The sequence below is a fragment of the Natator depressus genome, unplaced genomic scaffold, assembly GCF_965152275.1.
Source record: "Natator depressus isolate rNatDep1 unplaced genomic scaffold, rNatDep2.hap1 scaffold_35, whole genome shotgun sequence".
NCBI lineage: Eukaryota > Metazoa > Chordata > Testudines > Cheloniidae > Natator > Natator depressus.
The window spans coordinates 637487-654834 of record NW_027439787.1 but is presented as its reverse complement, the minus strand read 5'-3'; the positions used below and the strand labels follow the sequence as shown (position 1 = coordinate 654834).

The following is a 17348-nucleotide window of genomic DNA, read 5'->3' as shown; positions in this document are numbered from 1 at the left end:
GAATTGTGTGACAGTAAGTAGATTTTCCACTGTTCTTTTCATTTTATGGCTTCTCTGTTAGTTAACATCAACCTTTTTACATTAACCCCCTATTAATTAGATTCAATAAAACTTTCAAAGAACAGACCTGAGCAGAGAACTCCAGCATCTTCATGGTGCCCACAGTTATGCGAACCCCATCCTCTGGAGGAACAGTCCCGAAGATAGGATTCGCTTCCAGAGCAACTCATATCATCCAGCCAGATCTGCCCTGATCCTTCCCCATAATGAGCTGAGCCAGTTGCATTAAGGGCGCGTCCACATCCCAACTCTTGGCAAACGACATTGGCATCTGATGTGTCCCAGGAATCATCACAGACTGTGCCCCAGGTGCCACTGTAATAAATCTCCACTCTCCCGGAGCAACGATCTATCCCATTCACCAGTTTGATCTGTTTGCTTCCTGTAGGGATAAATTGCACATACTAATATCACATTCCTTTGATCTTCTTACTAATTTGCATGATTTCATGTCCGGAGGGCCAGATTTTATTCACCCCAGTGTGCTAAAGGAATTAGCTGAAGAAATCTTGGTGCCACTGGCAATAATCCTTGCAAATGCATGGATGACAGTAGAGGTCTGGGAAGACTGGCTAGGAACTAACATATTATCTTTAAAAAGGGGGGAAAGGAGAACAGAGAACTATAGACCAGGCATCCTGACTACATACCTGGGAAACTACTAGAGTAATGTATAAAGCAAGCAATTTGTGATTACCTGGAGGATGAAGGTATGATCACTAGCATCCTGCATGGATTTATTAAGAACAAATCATGCCAAACCAGTTTGATATTATTCGAAGGGCTTGTCTGCATGTCACGCTGGATCAACGGGCAGCAATCAATCCAGCAGGGGTCAATTTATTGCATCTAGTCTAGACGCGATAAATCGACCACCAAGCGCTCTCCTGTCAACTCCGGTACTCCACCAGAACGGAGTTGACGGGGGAGCGTCGGCTGTCGACTTAACGCAGTGAAGACACCGGCACCGTGGTAAGTAGGTCAGCTTCAGCTATGCTATTCACGTAGCGGAAGTTGCGTAACTTAGATAGACCCCCTTTGGTAGCGTAGACAAGCCCTAAGACATGGTAATTGGGTTTGTGGAGGAGGGAATGCAATGGCCATAATATACCTGGACTTTAGCAAGGCTTTTGACACAGGTCTACATGGACATTCTGATAAGTAAGCTGGAGAAATGCCGGCTTGGCAGAACTACCACTCGGTGGATACGTAATTGGTTAAACAACCACAAACAAAGATTGACTATTAAAGGAATGATGCCAGATTGGAGGGAGGTGTCAAGTGAGGTTCCACAGGGATCTGCTCTGGGTCTGGTGTTGTTTAGCATCTTTATTAATGACCTGGATGGAGGAATACAGAGCATACTGATCACATTTGCAGATAGCACAAAGCTAGGGGGGTTGCCAACACTTTGGTGAATTGAGCTAAAATTCAAAGAGATCCTGATAAATTGGAGAACTGGGCTACAGATTAAAAAAAAGGAAGTCAACAAAGACAAATGTAATATTCTATATTTAGGGGGAAAAAACCAAAAGTACAAAGGTAGAATGGGAGGTAACTGGCTTTGCAGCAGCACTGCTGAGAAGGATCTGGGAGTTGTGGTGGATCACACCCTCAACATGAATCAACACTGTGATGCTGTTGGGAAAAAGGCAAATGCAATTGTAAGTTGCTTGATGAAAAAGAGAAACTGCCAGCCTGCACAGCAAGTGTTAAAGAGAGCCTTTGGGCCCAGCTAGCCCCACCATGCTATATCTGCAGTGTAAGCCAGGCATGGGGGCAGGGGTGAAGACAGCCTGGCTCAGTTTGGTGCTGACGGTGAGGAGTCAGGAGCTAGTTGTCTCCCTACTTGAAGGGAAGGAGCAGTAATCGGCCAGCCAGGGTAGCTGACTCAGAATAAGCACTGTCTCCACAACCAAGGGAGACTGTGAAGGAGCCTCCAGCATCTGAAGTAAATTACTGAGTGGAAACCAGAGGCGTTGTGGGGTTTGCCCTGCCTGAAGGAGCTGGAGATCGCAGCAAGGCGCTGCCCTAGTCCAAGAGGGAACCCTGCAGGAAACAAGCCATCCAGCAAACTGCACTAGAGGGGCCGTTCCTCAAGCTGAACAGACCAGTAGGAGGTAGCCCATGGAAGAGGATTTTGACTTCCTGCTGGGAGGGATCCCTCCCTGTTCAGGGGCTGACTTGCTGAGGGACCTGGGTTTGGACCCAATGGAGAGGAAGGGCCCAGATCTCAATACCCCTCTAGGCCATAAACACTGAGGCTGCTCAACCAATCAAAGGGCTGAGAGCCAGGCACCCTAACCACTAGGTGTTGGGCCCTCCAAGCTGCCTGCCACTGCTGCATTGACAGAGGCATGGCAGGCCAATCACAGGAGGTGACAGCATTGCTCCACTCGGCCCTGGTTGGGCCTAAGCTGGAGTACTGTGTCCAGTTATGGTCACCCGTGTACAGAAGGGCTGGAGAGAGTCTGTAAAGGATCCAGAGGAGAGCGACAAAGAGGAGCAAAGAAAGAGAATGTAACCCATATGAGAGAACCTGAAGGAACGGGGTATGTTTAGTTTGGAATAGAGGAGAGTCCGTGGGGAAGTGATAGCGGGTAAGGCTGCTCTTAGCACGTAGACCTGTTTGTTTGCCTGAGATAGAATTTTGAGTTTGATTTTTTATACTCTTATTTCCTTACTAATATGTGTGAACAAAGACCAAAGACGCTGTGTGTTATATTTCTCACAACCAAATGGGGCTTTTAGCACAATGAGAAAAGAAAAGAAATAGAGTTAAAGTGTTACTGGGTATGCTGGGAGTATGTATGAGCATACACTGGAAGGCCGCCTGGCTCCTCTCTCAAGCCAAGATCAAGCAACCAGTGAGGAGGAGCAAGAGGGGGTGGGGAGAGACATAAGAAACATTAAAAGCCAAAGAAAGGCCTGGCGTTGGCCAATACACAACCTCACTCCCTACCCCTCCAGTGGGATACAAAAGCGGTGGGACCAACTCAAGACCTTCCAAAATGGAACTCGACCATAAATTGTAAGGGGTGGGACCAACACTATGCATTACAGGTGTAATTATGCCTGCTAAGGAAGAGGGAACTGGAACACTGGGACAAAGGCTCTGCAGTGTCAGAGCTATGAATATGCTTGCTTGAAACTAACCCCAATAATATCGCATTGCCTGCACTGCGGACTTCCGGTCTTCTGCTTTCTGTCAGCATGACACGAATAGATGGAGAAAAATCGTTCTCTCTTGCCACAGAGGGTAGGGCAAGAGGCATGGGTTCAAACTATAGCAGAGCAGATTTAGATTAAATCTCAGGAAAAGCTTCCTAAGTTTAACAACAGTAGGACAATGGAACAGACTGCCTAGGGAAGTTATGGAAGCTCCTTCCCTGGATGTTTTCAGAAGGAGGCTACATAGCCATCTCTCTTGGATGGTTTAACCACAACACATCTTTCATCTTGGCAGGGGTCAGACTCAGTGACCCTACTCATCCCTTTTAACACTATGGCACTATGATTTGAGGACTGTATGATTTTAAATCTCTTTACTTTTAACCAATTTCCTGATATTTTAGTCGTAACTCATGATTTTTGAACACTTGGGTTAGGCAGAGCAGGAAAGTCTGGTTACCATTCCAAAGGAATATATCTCAAAAGAATTGTGTGACAGGCAAGGAGATTCTCCACTTTCATACTCAGTTTCTTCTCATTTTATGGCTTCTCTATTAGTTAACACTGACCTCTTATATTAATGTCCTATTAATTAGATTCAATAAAGCTTTCAAAGAACAGACCTGAGCAGAGAACTCCAGCATCTTCATTGTGCCCACAGTTATGCTGACCCCATCCTCTGGAGGAACAGTCCCGAAGATAGGATTCATTTCCAGAGCAACTCACATCATCCAGCCAGATCCGCCCTGACCCTTGCCCATAATAAGCTGAGGCAAGGACATCAATGGCAGATCCACATCCCAACTCTTGGCAAACGACATTGGCATCTGATGTGTCCCAGGAATCATCACAGACTGTGCCCCAGGCTCCACGGTAATGAATTTCCACTCTCCCGGAGCAACGATCTGCCCCATTCACCAGTCTGATCTGTTTGCTTCCTGCAGGAAAAAATCCCAGGTTTTAATATCATATTCCTGTGATCTTCTGACTAATCTGAATGAATTCAAGTCAGTGGTGCCTGATGCTGTTCAGCCGAGGGTACTGAAGGAATCAGCTGAAGAACTCTTGGCACCACTGGCAATAATATTTGCAACTCATGGATGAGGGGAGTGGTCCTGGAAGGCTGAAGAAGGGCTAACGTAGTGCCCGTCTTTGAAAAGGGAAAAAGGAGAAGCCAGGGAACTATCCACCAGTCAGACTGACCTCGATACCTGGGAGGTACTAGAACAATGTATAAAACATTCAGTTTGTGAATCCCTGGCGGATGGAGGGGTGATCACCCAGTACGGCTTTACTAAGAACAAACCAAGCCAAGCCAGCTTGCTTTTCTTCTTGGACAGGGTAAGTGCTTTGGTGGATGGGGGAATGCGGTGGACGTAATACACCTGGACTTCTGCACGGCTTTTGACACAGTCCCACATGACATTCTGATAAGTAAGCAGGAGAAATGCAGGCTCGGCCGAACTACCATTGCGTGGATGCAGAACTGGCTAAGCAACCGCAAATGAAGATTGATTATTAATGGAATAATGTCATATTGGACTGAGGTCTCACGTGAGGGTCCACAGGGATCTGTTCTGGGTGCAGTGTTATTTAACAACTTTATGAATGACCTGGATGTAGGAATAGAGAGCAGACTGATTAAATTGCAGATGACACAAAGCTAGGGGTGGTTGTGAACACTTTGGAGGATAGAGCTAACATTCAAAGGAATTTTGATAAATTAGAGAGCTGGGCTATAGACAACAAAAAGAAATGCAGCAAAGACAAATGTAAGGTACTCTACTTAGGAGAGAAAACTCAAATGCACAAGTACCGAATGGGGGATAACTGGCTCGGCAGCAGCACTGCTGAGAAGGATCTGGGAGTTGTGGTGGATCACATCCCCAACATGAATCAGCAATGTGATACTGTTGCAAAAAAACCAAACAAACCCACAAATGTAATTTTAGGTTGCATTAATAGAGGCACAGCACTCAAGTCACGGGAGGTGATAATACCACTCTACTCAGCACTGGTTAGGCCTCAGCTGGAGAACTGTGTCCAATTTTGGTCACCAACATATAGAAAGCATGTAGATTTCAGAGTAGCAGCTGTGTTGGTCTGTATTCGCAAAAAGAACAGGAGGACTTGTGACACCTTAGAGACTAACAAATTTATTTGCGCATAAGGTTTCGTGAGCTACAGCTCACTTCATCGATGCATCTGTTCTTAAAGGATGTAGAGAAACTGGAAAGGGTCCATAGGAGAGCAAAAAAAACGATCAAAGGGATGGAAGGCAAGCAGGGCCGTCCCTACCCACATGCAAAGTACGCACCTGCGTAGGGCACTAGGAAATTTGGGGCATCACATTTCCTGGTGCCCTGCACAGCTGCATTGCTGCTCTAGCCCCTGCCTTGCCTCTTCCCGCCCCTGCTCCGCCCCAGCCCTGGCCCACTCCAGCCCTTCCCCAAAGCCCCCACCCTGCTCTGCTCCTGCCCCGCCCCTTCCTGCCCCTGCTCCAGCCCCATGGCCCCCGCCCCTGCTCTTCCCCAGTCCCGCCCCCACTCCACCTCTTCCCCAAAGCCCCTGCCCTGCTCTGCCCCCCCCCGCCCCTTCCCGCCTCTGCTCCAGCGGTGGGAAGTGCAGCGACCCCGCCCCAGCCTGCTCTGCGCCACTGGTGAGTGCTGGGGGTGGTGGTTCCCCCTGCCCCCCAAGCCAGCCCTGCCCCCCCGTGGAGGCCTGCCCCCCACACACCCACGAGGGGGCTGCGTAGGGCCCCAGAATAGCTAGGGACGGCCCTGAAGGCAACTCATATGAGCCAAACCTGAAGGAACTGGGTATGTTTAGTTTGGAAAAGAGGAGATTAAGGGGGCACATGACAATGATCTTCAAATACTTGAAAGGCTGCCATAAAAAGGATGAAGAAACATCATTCTCTCTTCCCACAGAGGCAGGACAAGAGGCAGTGGGTTCAAACTGCAGCACAGCAAATTTAGATTATAATCTCAAGAAAAACTTCCTAACCGTAAGAGCAGCAGGACAATGGAACAGAGGCCTCAGGAGGTTGTGGAAGCTCCTTCACGGGAGGTTTTCAAAAGAAGGCTGGATTGCATCTGTCTTGAATTATTTAGAAACAAATCCTTCATCCTGGCACGGGTTAGACTAGATAACCATTTCAGTTCCTTCTTATGCTATTATTCTATGATTTTAAATCACATTGTTTTAAACCAATTTCCTGATATTTTTGGGCCTGTCTCCTGATTTTTGAAAACTTGGATACGGCAGTGCGGGAAAGTCTGTTTACCATTCCACAAGAATATATATGCATGTGAAAGGCTGTTTTCCCTACAAGCTGAGAGGGAGTTACCCCAGGTCAGCTAGGGGCACCTGATCCCAATTAAGGGCCTTTTAAACCCCCTCCTCTGAGTAGAGGAAAGGGGAAGAGAGAAACAAGTTGCTGCCAGGCTAGTGGCAGTAGGGAAATAAGCTTCTCCAGGATGAGGGGCTGTGTTCCTTCCCATAGGGGAAACAGCCAAACCTGAGTGCCTGCTAGGTAAGGACGGAGAGCCCAGGGAAAACCAACAGGGCAACACCCTGCCGCAGTGAGGAGGCAGCAAAAGGTACCTTACTGGGGTTTTAGTTTATGAGACTGTTCCTTTTTTGTTTGGTGAAGGATCATCCCTTAGGCCAACTGTCAGGGCTACCCTGAAAGTATGGCAAAGGGAACACAGAAGGGGAAAGACAAACCCTGCACAGAGAGGAGCTGATTTACCCCAGGCTCACCATTGCCAGAGGGGAAAGCACTAAGATCTGGCGAGACAAAGGAGGTGACTTGCCACAATATGTCAAAAGAATTGTGTGACGGTAAGTAGATTTTCCACTGTTCTTTTCATTTTATGGCTTCTCTGTTAGTTAACATCAACCTTTTACATTAACCCCCTATTAATTAGATTCAATAAAACTTTCAAAGAACAGACCTGAGCAGAGAACTCCAGCATCTTCACCGTGCCCACAGTTATGCTGACCCCATCCTCTGGAGGAACAGTCCCGAAGATAGGATTCGCCTCCAGAGCAACTCACATCATCCAGCCAGATCTGCCCTGATCCTTCCCCATAATGAGCTGAGCCAGGAGCATTAAGGGCGTGTCCACATCCCAACTCTTGGCAAACGACATTGGCATCTGATGTGTCCCAGGAATCATCACAGACTGTGCCCCAGGCTCCACGGTAATGAATCTCCACTCTCCCGGAGCAACGATCTGCCCCATTCACCAATCTGATCTGTTTGCTTCCTGTAGGAAAATATTCCAGCTTTCAATATCATATTCCTATGTAGAAGTTGAATACCTGTTTTAAGTGAGAATCTCAAGACAGCTATAACCATTTAGTCCTGAATGGTACCTTCACAGTTCCACTTTAATAAGATTCAATAGAGTATTCATAGAACATACCTGAGCAGAGAATTCCTGCATCGTCGCTGTGTCCACAGTTATTCTTACCCCATCCACTAGAAGAACATTCCCAGATATAGGATTCAGTTCCAGAGCACTTCACTTTGTCCAGCCAGATCTGCCCTGATCCTTCCCCATAATAAGCAGAGACAGTTACATTGATGATGTGTCCACACCCCAGTTGTTTGCAAACAACATTCGAAGCCAGTAGATCCCAGTAATGATCACAGACTGTGCCCCAGGTGCCATCATTATAAACCTCCACTCTCCCAGCACAATGATCTGCTCCATTCACCAGTCTGATCTGTTTGCTTCCTATATGGAAAAATCCCAGCTGTTAGTATAGCGTATCGCGAGTGAAGATTTCAGAATGAAAATATCTGAACAAATGACACCAATATTCTCAAGCAAAACTAATGCTATATAAAGACCAGGAAAAAAATATAATGATGAAAAATCCCTTTTTATTTTAGTCAAGAAAATATTAAGTGGAATCTAAGGTAATAATAATAATTCTGACATTGGATCTTATGACCTTTACAACCCGAAGTGGGTTTGAGGCCTTTTATTCTTCATCAGAACATTCATACGTATATTGTTCTTTTGTTGCCTTTGTTTTTTTATTGTGGGTTTTGGTATTTAATACATATGAATTTAAAACAACAGCACATCAAATGAATAAATACAATGGGAGGAAATGGAGAACAGGGAGATTCCACTGATGCTAGACCAGTGGTCTTATCTCTCATCTCTCGACAGAGCAAATACTTGGAGACAGAGCAGAGTAACGGTTACATCTGGATATGGTCAAACAAGCAAGTTTTTTTAAATTGAAAAATCAGGATTCTCTGACGAATTTTTCTGAAAAGTTCTGTCAGAAAGATAACTGAAGAAAGTAAATAAACATGGTGTAAGGGGAAATAGCCCTTCACCATGCTTCTTTGTTTCCAACCCTATGACCATTTTTTGATCTGTTACAAAGCTGTGTCTCAGCATGGTAAGAAAGTCCATTGGTAGAGAACTGAGTTGGGAGACCTGGACTTAATTCCCTTTTCTGTTATAAACTTTGTGTGACCTTGGACACAGTCCCTTATATTCTTTTGCCTCAGTTTCTTGCCTCACAGGAGTGTTGCAATGATAAATTCTTTAAAAATTTGGAGGGATGGGGATTATATGGGGATGGGGGCCGTAAAAGTACCTTAGTTAATTTGTAAAAAGTGCACACCTTACAAATCTACAAGTTTTCCTCATAGACCATGAGTTTTCAGATCTTTCTGTGGATGTACAGAGAAAATACTGGCACCCAAGGATGTTTACTGGGAGGGATGAGACTTCCACTGAAAACAGAGAAAACATCCTTCCCCTGGGTTTTACCTATCAATGCTAGGGCCTGTGTCTGAGTGTTCCCTTTTCTCACGTACCTTAGACTGTTTGGAACTGATTAAATTTGTGTGTGGAATGAGTGGGGAGATGTATTCAAAATGAAATGTGTGGAGTGGAGATGGGTGGATGTAGAATGGGTAGGTATAGAGTGCGGAGACGGCGTGTGTGTGGAATGAATAGGGTTAGGAAGTGGAATAAGTTTTGTCTGGGGAATATGCGCATTGCCAGCATGTGGGGGAAAGATGGGTTGCAGTGAAAGTTGGTGCAGGATGAATGCCGATCAAGTTGCATGGAATACATGTATGGAGAAAGTGTAAATAGGACAAATGGGCAGTGTGTTTGTAAACTAATATATGTTTATGGAAGTTAATGAATATTTATACAAATACATGCACATTAGCACATGGTGGGTTTTGTCTGTACATGTGGGCAGGTATGGAAGTGTTTAATAGTGAGATGCTTGAGAAGTCTATGCTGGAGCCAAGGTTACTTAAGATATTTAAAACAACACATTCAGATATCATAGAATCATAGCATCATAGAATATCAGGGTTGGAAGGGACCTCAGGGGGTCATCTAGTCCCACCCCCTGCTCAAAGCAGGACCAATCCCCAACTAAATCGTATGGTCAGATATTAACAAGTTGGAGGTGCAGAGGGTAGCAAGCTGATGAGGTTTGCTGTTAACATTAAGGACAAAATTCTGCCAGTGCTGCATGGTATTGTATAAGGTAGAGAAGAAGTACTTGTTGAGTGGAGGGTGCCAAGTATGATATATCTGTGATTGATGCCCTTGCTGCACTGCTCTAAGTAAGGCAGGTAATGGGAGGCAATATTTGCAGCTCATACAGTTTGTTCAAAAACTAGGTTTTCCTAGTGCTAGGCAGTACCCTGAGGCACTCATTGGACCCTCTGATTAACTCTGGAGATCTGTAGTGGACAGCTATAGCATGAATATAATATGGGCAGGAACTGTGCAGGTTTCTACACAGTACACCACCCAGTACACCATCACTGCCAATACACCTAATTTGAGATTTGGAAATGTGCTCAGAAATGCCAGACAGTAATATGTGCGTGTGATGAGCAGGAAGATTTTCCTCTACTGTGCACAGCTCTCTTCTTATTGTATTGCTTCTCTGTCACTTAATACACAATTCTTAAATTAATCCCCAGCTAATCAGCTTCAATAGAGAATGAACAGACCTGAGCAGAGAACTCCAGCATCTTCACCGTGCCCACAGTTATGCTGACCCCATCCTCTGGAGGAACAGTCCCGAAGATAGGATTCGCTTCCAGAGCAACCCACATCATCCAGCCAGATCTTCCCTGATCCTGCCCCATAATAAGCTGAGCCAGGTGCACTGATGGCGTGTCCACATCTCAGTTCTTTGCAAACGACATTGGCATCTGATGTGTTCCAGGAATCATCACAGACTGTGCCCCAGGTGTCATTGTAATAAATTTCCACTCTCCCAGAGCATGTATCTATTCCATTCACCAGTCTGATCTGTTTGCTTCCTACAGAGAGGAATTGCGGATGTTAATGTCATTCCTATTGAAGAAGAAGATGTTTGTAAGATTTCAGGAAACACCTGGGCAAATGAACATGACATTCTCAGCAATTTACAAAAGTGAATATCTTCTATGGAGCTATTGCAGTGGCTGGTGGGTTTCGTCTCCTACATTCCTTGCATTTCAGAACTGCATAGGCCCATTCCACATTCAATCTTAGGAATGATTAGAAGCAGGGTTGTATATTTTTTTCAGAATTCATGACATTTAGGTTTTTTTCACTCTCACCAGCTGGCTATTGAGCAAAAGTCCTCTACATATGTTACACTTTTGTCCTTTTATTGACCTAAAATGGGGTCAAAGCCCATTGAACTCGATGGAAGGAATCACACTGATTTCAACAGGTCCCACATAATTAATATGTTTGAGTATGTTTTTAAAACTGTGTTTAGCTGCTAGTCAAAGATTATTAAATGGTTCAAATCAATTTTGCATGAAAACAGATTATTTCACTTTTCATGATTCCTAATTTTTAAAAAACAATTAATTCTATTGAGTTCTGATTCTATTTTTTAACTAAAATTATGACAAGAAATTTTGTCATAACAAAGTCAGTTCTAAGCTTTCTCTCTAGCTCTACACTACAGATACCGGCCCACTGTACTGGCATCCCTAGTGTCATGCAGATCATTATCCAAAATTGTACTTCACACCATGCAAGAAAATCTCCATGCTCCGAGAACACTAATTTTCTACATTCAGCACTCTGTGCAAATCAGAATGATCTTTGCTCTGTAGGCATGGGAAATTCGATGAATAACATTAATGGCTATATGCATTACCTACAAGCGCTTGTTAAACAAACAAACATTGGTAGGTTACAGGGTCGAACACCTGAAAGTTGGGAAATGCCTGGTTTATGGTTGCCTGTTCCACCGTATTTTTCTCCCTTATGCATCCAGTGTGTGCACTGAATGAGGCAGGGGTCTTGTGGAAATTAAAGACTGTTCTATAATGCGTACATCCAAGTGGATTGCACAAGGCAGGGTCAACTTTCTCTCACCAATACTGGTAGCTGGGGGAGCTCCCCTCCTGCCTATGTGTTGCCCCAGAGTGGGGAAGGATGGCATGTTGGGAACCATGTGCTGGGCTGAAAGGAACAGGAAAAAGGGCTGGATGGGGCTGGGGGGAGTGAGCTGAGCTCTTTCCAACCTCTCCTGCTACAGCTGCTGCTGCTTTGGCAGTGGCCTGAGCCCAACCTGGGAATCTCCAAGGCTGACATTTTTCTGAAGAACCCAGGGGAAAGAAGGGAAATGGTGACTTGCAACACTCGCCAGCTCAGCTAAATCGGAACAAAATTTCACAGGACAAAGACAAGACACTTTGCTACACTGAGAGAGTTTCCCCTAGTAAATATCCAAGCCTGCTGCAAACAATGAAGATGTCAGAGCTTCTAAAAAAATTTTAAAAAAAGATTGCAAGAGTGCATTATATTGGGAAACATGAGGCCGCCTACATCTAAGGGTTGCTACAGTTTTACTTTTTTGTTAGAAACTCCCGTTGCATCCAGGGTATTAATGATTCTGATAAGGATGAGAATCATTATACTTTAGTTCCCGTAGAGATCCCCCCTCGCTCTCATGCCACTGCAGGGACTTGAAATGAATATTTAACAGGTGAAGTCCTGGCCCTATTCCATTTGTTGGCAAACCTCCCATTGATTTCAGTGGGGTGAGGATTTCACTCTAAATCTCAGGAAGTACAGAATCATGCCTAAAGCTTCATTAGAAATGAGATTTTTATCAGTCTAACACCTTGAAGCTAAATTTGAGTATTCTGAGTCTGTTACATGCAGCTACAGTGCCAAGAAGATAACCCGGCTGAAGAGTAGGACAGACAGGATTTAAAAGCTTTTGAGAAATGGAATGGAGAAAAATGTCAGCCAGCCCGTGAAATAAAAGAACAGAACAATAAAATATTGATCGGAGTCCTGTAAAAGGATAATTTGTTAATATGTAAAAAGAAAGAGATCTTAGAAAACTTCAGTAAAATATTGACTGTTGGGTAATGAGCATTCCTTCTAAATCTGCAGGGGAGGAATTAGAATAATTCACTGGTGAGTGTGTTACACTATCTGCCTGATCCACAGAGGACATGAGTCTGTTACAGCCTAAGCTCGAGAGCTTTAGGTCAAGCTGTAGCAACTTCTGTGTTTAGTTCTGGAGGTCTGTAATTCAATTTCCAGTGTGCTGGCCAAGAGGGAAGTTGTCATAGGTTATATTACCTAATAGTATTACTTTATTAAGGCATTCTTTAGAAGATTTCAGTTCTTCCCTCCAGATATTGAGCATTTTTACAGTACTAGAAGTGGTTCATACCTAACGTCTCTGTCCAACTTACTTCTTTCCCCGATACTGCTGTTGCAATTTATATCTGTATTTCATCAGGAACATGTGATACTTGTTAGTCTAATTAAATATAGGCTGGTGTGACAATATGGCTAAATATAAGGGTACATAGGGTTGAAAAGGCATTTTTGTATGGAAAAACATGCTGCTCTGACATACGAGTTTTTAAAATATCACTAAAAGAGCAGCTAAAAGTGGAGAGATGTAATTTACTTGTATTTTTCAAAATCTTTGAATAAAATCTCAGAAAAATTATTAAGGAAAATAACCACAAAGTCAGAGAAAAAGTTTTGTAATGGTACACAGTCAAGGGCTAAAAAGCAAAGAATCATAGTAAGGGCTGCACCTCAAAAAACGTGAATACTATGATGCCTCATAGGTTAGTACCACGCCTGATATACTCATTATATTTTAAATTATTAATTCATAACCTCAGACTACAAATGATTTGGAGCAGAAAGAGGCCGTGAGTTGGGGAAATCTGGTGATAACACTAAGGACAAAATTCTATCCCAACTTCATTGTGCTGTTTAGCGCAGAAAAAGGAATTTTAGTAGAAACAAATGTGAGAAAGAATTCTGGGCCCAATTGGGAGATTCTTCTCCATCATACTCAGCTACCTTCTCCTTTTATTGCATCTTGTTTAGTTAATATTCATCTCTTATATTAATTCTGTTAATCAAATTCAATAGAGCATTCACAGAACAGACCTGAGCAGAGAACTCCAGCATCTTCACCGTGCCCACAGTTATGCTGACCCCATCCTCTGGAGGAACAGTCCCGAAGATAGGATTCGCTTCCAGAGCAACCCACATCATCCAGCCAGATCTTCCCTGATCCTGCCCCATAATAAGCTGAGCCAGGTGCATTAAGGGCGCGTCCACATCCCAATTCTTTGCAAACGACATTGGCATCTGATGTGTGTCATCACAGAATCATCACAGACTGTGCCCCAGGCGTCATTGTAATAAACCTCCACTCTCCCAGCACATCGATCTGCCCCATTCACCAGTCTGATCTGTTCGCTTTCTATAGGGAGAAATTCCAGATGCTATCGAAGAACAGGACTTTTGTAGGATTTCAGAAAACACCTGAGCTACGAAGACAACCTCAGCAATTCATGACAGTGAATATCTGATCTGGAGGTATTGCAGCATCTGGTGGGTATCATCTCCGATTTACAATGTATTTTGCAACTGCATAGGGGAGTGAAATGCACATTCAGACTTGAGGGGATTATGAGTGAAATTTTATGTTTGTCATGGTCATGACAGAAGTCAATGGTGTTTGATTCCCCTCTCCCCACAAATTCATATTCCTTGTCATTCTGGTCTATCTGCTTGTAAACAAGTCTCCTTTGTGAATTTTTACAAATTTGGGTCTCTGTGTGTTCAGTATAGTAGATTGTGAGTTTTTAAGTGGTTTAAATTATTAGATAAATATTATTAGTTGGTTTCAAATTACGTTTCTTGTAAAATAAAGAATATTAAATTTCTCATAATATTTCTTATAGCAAATAACTTAATGTGTCCTGGGACTTTTCTTTTTTCAATTTAAAATGATGACTTTTCTGTTTTTTGCCTTTAGAGGCAATGAGGCTTAGTTGCAGGTTTTCTCTGCATTTCCATACTGTAGCTGACAGCTCTATTTCCAGTTTTAATTTCCCAGTTCAACAGTCTGAGTTTAAAACATTAGTTAGGTTGCAACATACAGCGTGGCCAACTCTGGCATGTAATATGATTTTGCCCCCTGCTATAAGTAACATGATGACATGAAAAATTCTGGGGTTCACACAATTTGGGGGAAGGTGTGTCCCCATCCCACAAAGCCCTACAGTCAAGGGGATGGATCTGAACTCTGCTCTTAAGAGGAGACTATTTATAAGTTTGCCGGAATAAATGCCAGAAAGAATCATGACCAGCAGAGAGATTTTTCTCCATCACACTCAACTGCCTTCTGATTTTCCATCTCCATTTTCTAACATTCATCTCTCATATTAATTCCTTGTTTATCAGTTAAACAGAGTGTTCGCAGAACAGACCTGAGCAGAGCACGCCTGCATCTTCATGATGCCCGCAGTTATGCTGCCCCCAACCCTGGGAAGGACATTCTGAGAGAGTGGATTCGGTTCCAGAGCACTTCAACTTGTCCAGCCAGATCTGCCCTGATCCTTGCCCATAATGAGCAGAGACAGTTGCACTGATGGCGTGTCCACATCCCAGTTGTTTGCAAATGATACTGGCATCTGATAGGTCCCAGGAATCATCACAGACTGTCCCCCAGGTGCCATTGTAAGAAATCTCCACTCTCCCAGCACAGTGATCGGTCCCATTCACCAGTCTGACCTGTTGGCTTCCTGTAAGGAAAAGTCTTTCTATGTAAGCCATTCAGCATTTTTTAAAACGAAGCTACTTTTTAGTTATTATTATTATTATTATTATTATTTTTATTATTTTCTTTTCTTTATTTATTTGCATTACAGTACTGCTTTGGGGCCCCAATCAAGACTGAGACTCCATAGTGCTAGATATTTGCTAAACACACAGTCCCTGTCCTGAACATCTTACAAGCTAGATAGACAAGACCGACAAAGGGTAAGGGAAAGTGTTAATATCCCCATTTTACAGATGGGGAACTGAGACAAAGACAGATTAAGATCCAGATTTGTAAAGGTATTTAGGCGTTGTTCCATTTTGCATTGCAACAACTCAGTGATTTAGGAGTCTAAGTTACATTATCAAAAGTGACAGACATTTAGGAGTCAAATGGCACTTGAGCTCCTAAGAGCCAGATCCTCAGAGGTATTTAGGTGCTTAACTCCTACTGATTTCACTGTGAGTTAGGTGTCTAAATTGCTTTAAAGATCTAAGTGCCCAAGTCACTTTTGAAAATGAGTCTTAGGCTCCCTACTCAGTTAAGCATTGCAACACGGAGCAAAGCAACACCTAAATATATTTTAAAAACTTGGACCTAAGTTACTTGTCCAAGGTGAATAGAAAACCTATAGCAAAGCTGGAAATGGAAACTAGATCTTGGGAACCTCAAGGCAGTCCTTTAACAACAGCCACCATCCTGCTCCCATGGTGAAAGTGATAGATGGAAAGATGTCAGTGGCTAGTAAAAGCCTAAACATGGACCTTAATTTTAGGCATCCATTTTTGACCATAGTATCTAAACTCCTTGATAAGTCAGCTTTGGTCTTGGTGCTATTCTTGTCATTAATACCCCCCTTTTCACGGAAAATGAATAATGAGAAATGAATGGGAGATTTAAAAAAATTAATCACACTTAATTTTTTTGAGTTAATCACGTGCATTAACTGGATTAATTGACAGACCTAGTAATCATGAATGGGAAATCCTCATCGAGTGGGTGTAGTTTTAGTGGTGTCCCGCAGAGATCAGTTTTTGGTACTACGATATTTAAACATTTTTATCAATTGCATGGAAGAAAATATAAAGTTTGCAGATGATGCAAAGATTGTGGGAGCGGTTAATAATGAAGAAGACAGGTCACTGATACAGACCAATCTGGATCTCATGGTAAGCTGGGTGCAAGCAAGCAATATGTGTTTTAATAAGGTTAAATGTAAACGTATATATCTAGGAACAAATAATATAGGCCTTATTTATAGGATGGGTGACTCTATCCTGGGAAGCAGTGACTCTGAAAAAGATTTGGAGGTAGTAATGGATAAACAGCTGAACATGAGCTCCCAGTGCAACACTGGGGCCAAAAGGGCAATGCCATCCTTGGATAAACAGAGGAATCTCAAGTAGGAGTAGAGAGATTATTTTACCACTATATTTGGCACTGGAGTAACAGCAGCTGGAATACTATGTCCAGCTCTGGTGTCTACAATTAAAGAAGGATGTTGATAAAATGAATAGTTCAAAGAAGAGCCACAAGAATGATTAAAGGACTGGAAAATGTGCCTCTAGTGATAAACTAAAAGTCCTATGTTGTTTTTTTTTATAAGTGGTAAGGTCCTTTCTGGCCTTGGAATCGATGATTTATTTTCCAGTTAATCAGGTTCAATAGAGAATTCATTGTCCACACCTGAGCAGAGAATTCCTACGTCTTCATAGTGATGACAGTTATGTTGATCCCATCCTCTGGAAGGACATTCCCAGAGCTTGGATTCATTCCCAGAGCAGTTCAAATCATCTAGCCAGATCTTCCCTGATCCTTCTCCATAATGTCCAGAGAGATTTGAAAGAAGAGTGTGTCCACATCCAAGCTGTTTGCAAACAACATTGGAATCTGATATGTCCCAGAAATCATCACAGACTGTTCCCCACATGCCATCATTATAGATTTCCAGTCTCCCAGAGCAGCGATCTGCCCCATTCGCGAGTCTGAGCTGCTTGCTTCCTGTA

General features: G+C 43.4%; 1 protein-coding gene across 1 annotated transcript in view; it reads right to left on the bottom strand.

The window, feature by feature from the left end:
* LOC141980414 (scavenger receptor cysteine-rich domain-containing protein DMBT1-like) overlaps positions 1-17348 on the bottom strand; it is a 111958-nt gene that overhangs the window by 17394 nt on the left and 77216 nt on the right. The window contains 7 exon segments of the mRNA XM_074941647.1: positions 128-442; positions 3855-4169; positions 7191-7505; positions 7665-7979; positions 10253-10567; positions 15011-15325; positions 17029-17343. Of these exon segments, the coding sequence (XP_074797748.1) occupies positions 128-442; positions 3855-4169; positions 7191-7505; positions 7665-7979; positions 10253-10567; positions 15011-15325; positions 17029-17343 (2205 nt within the window).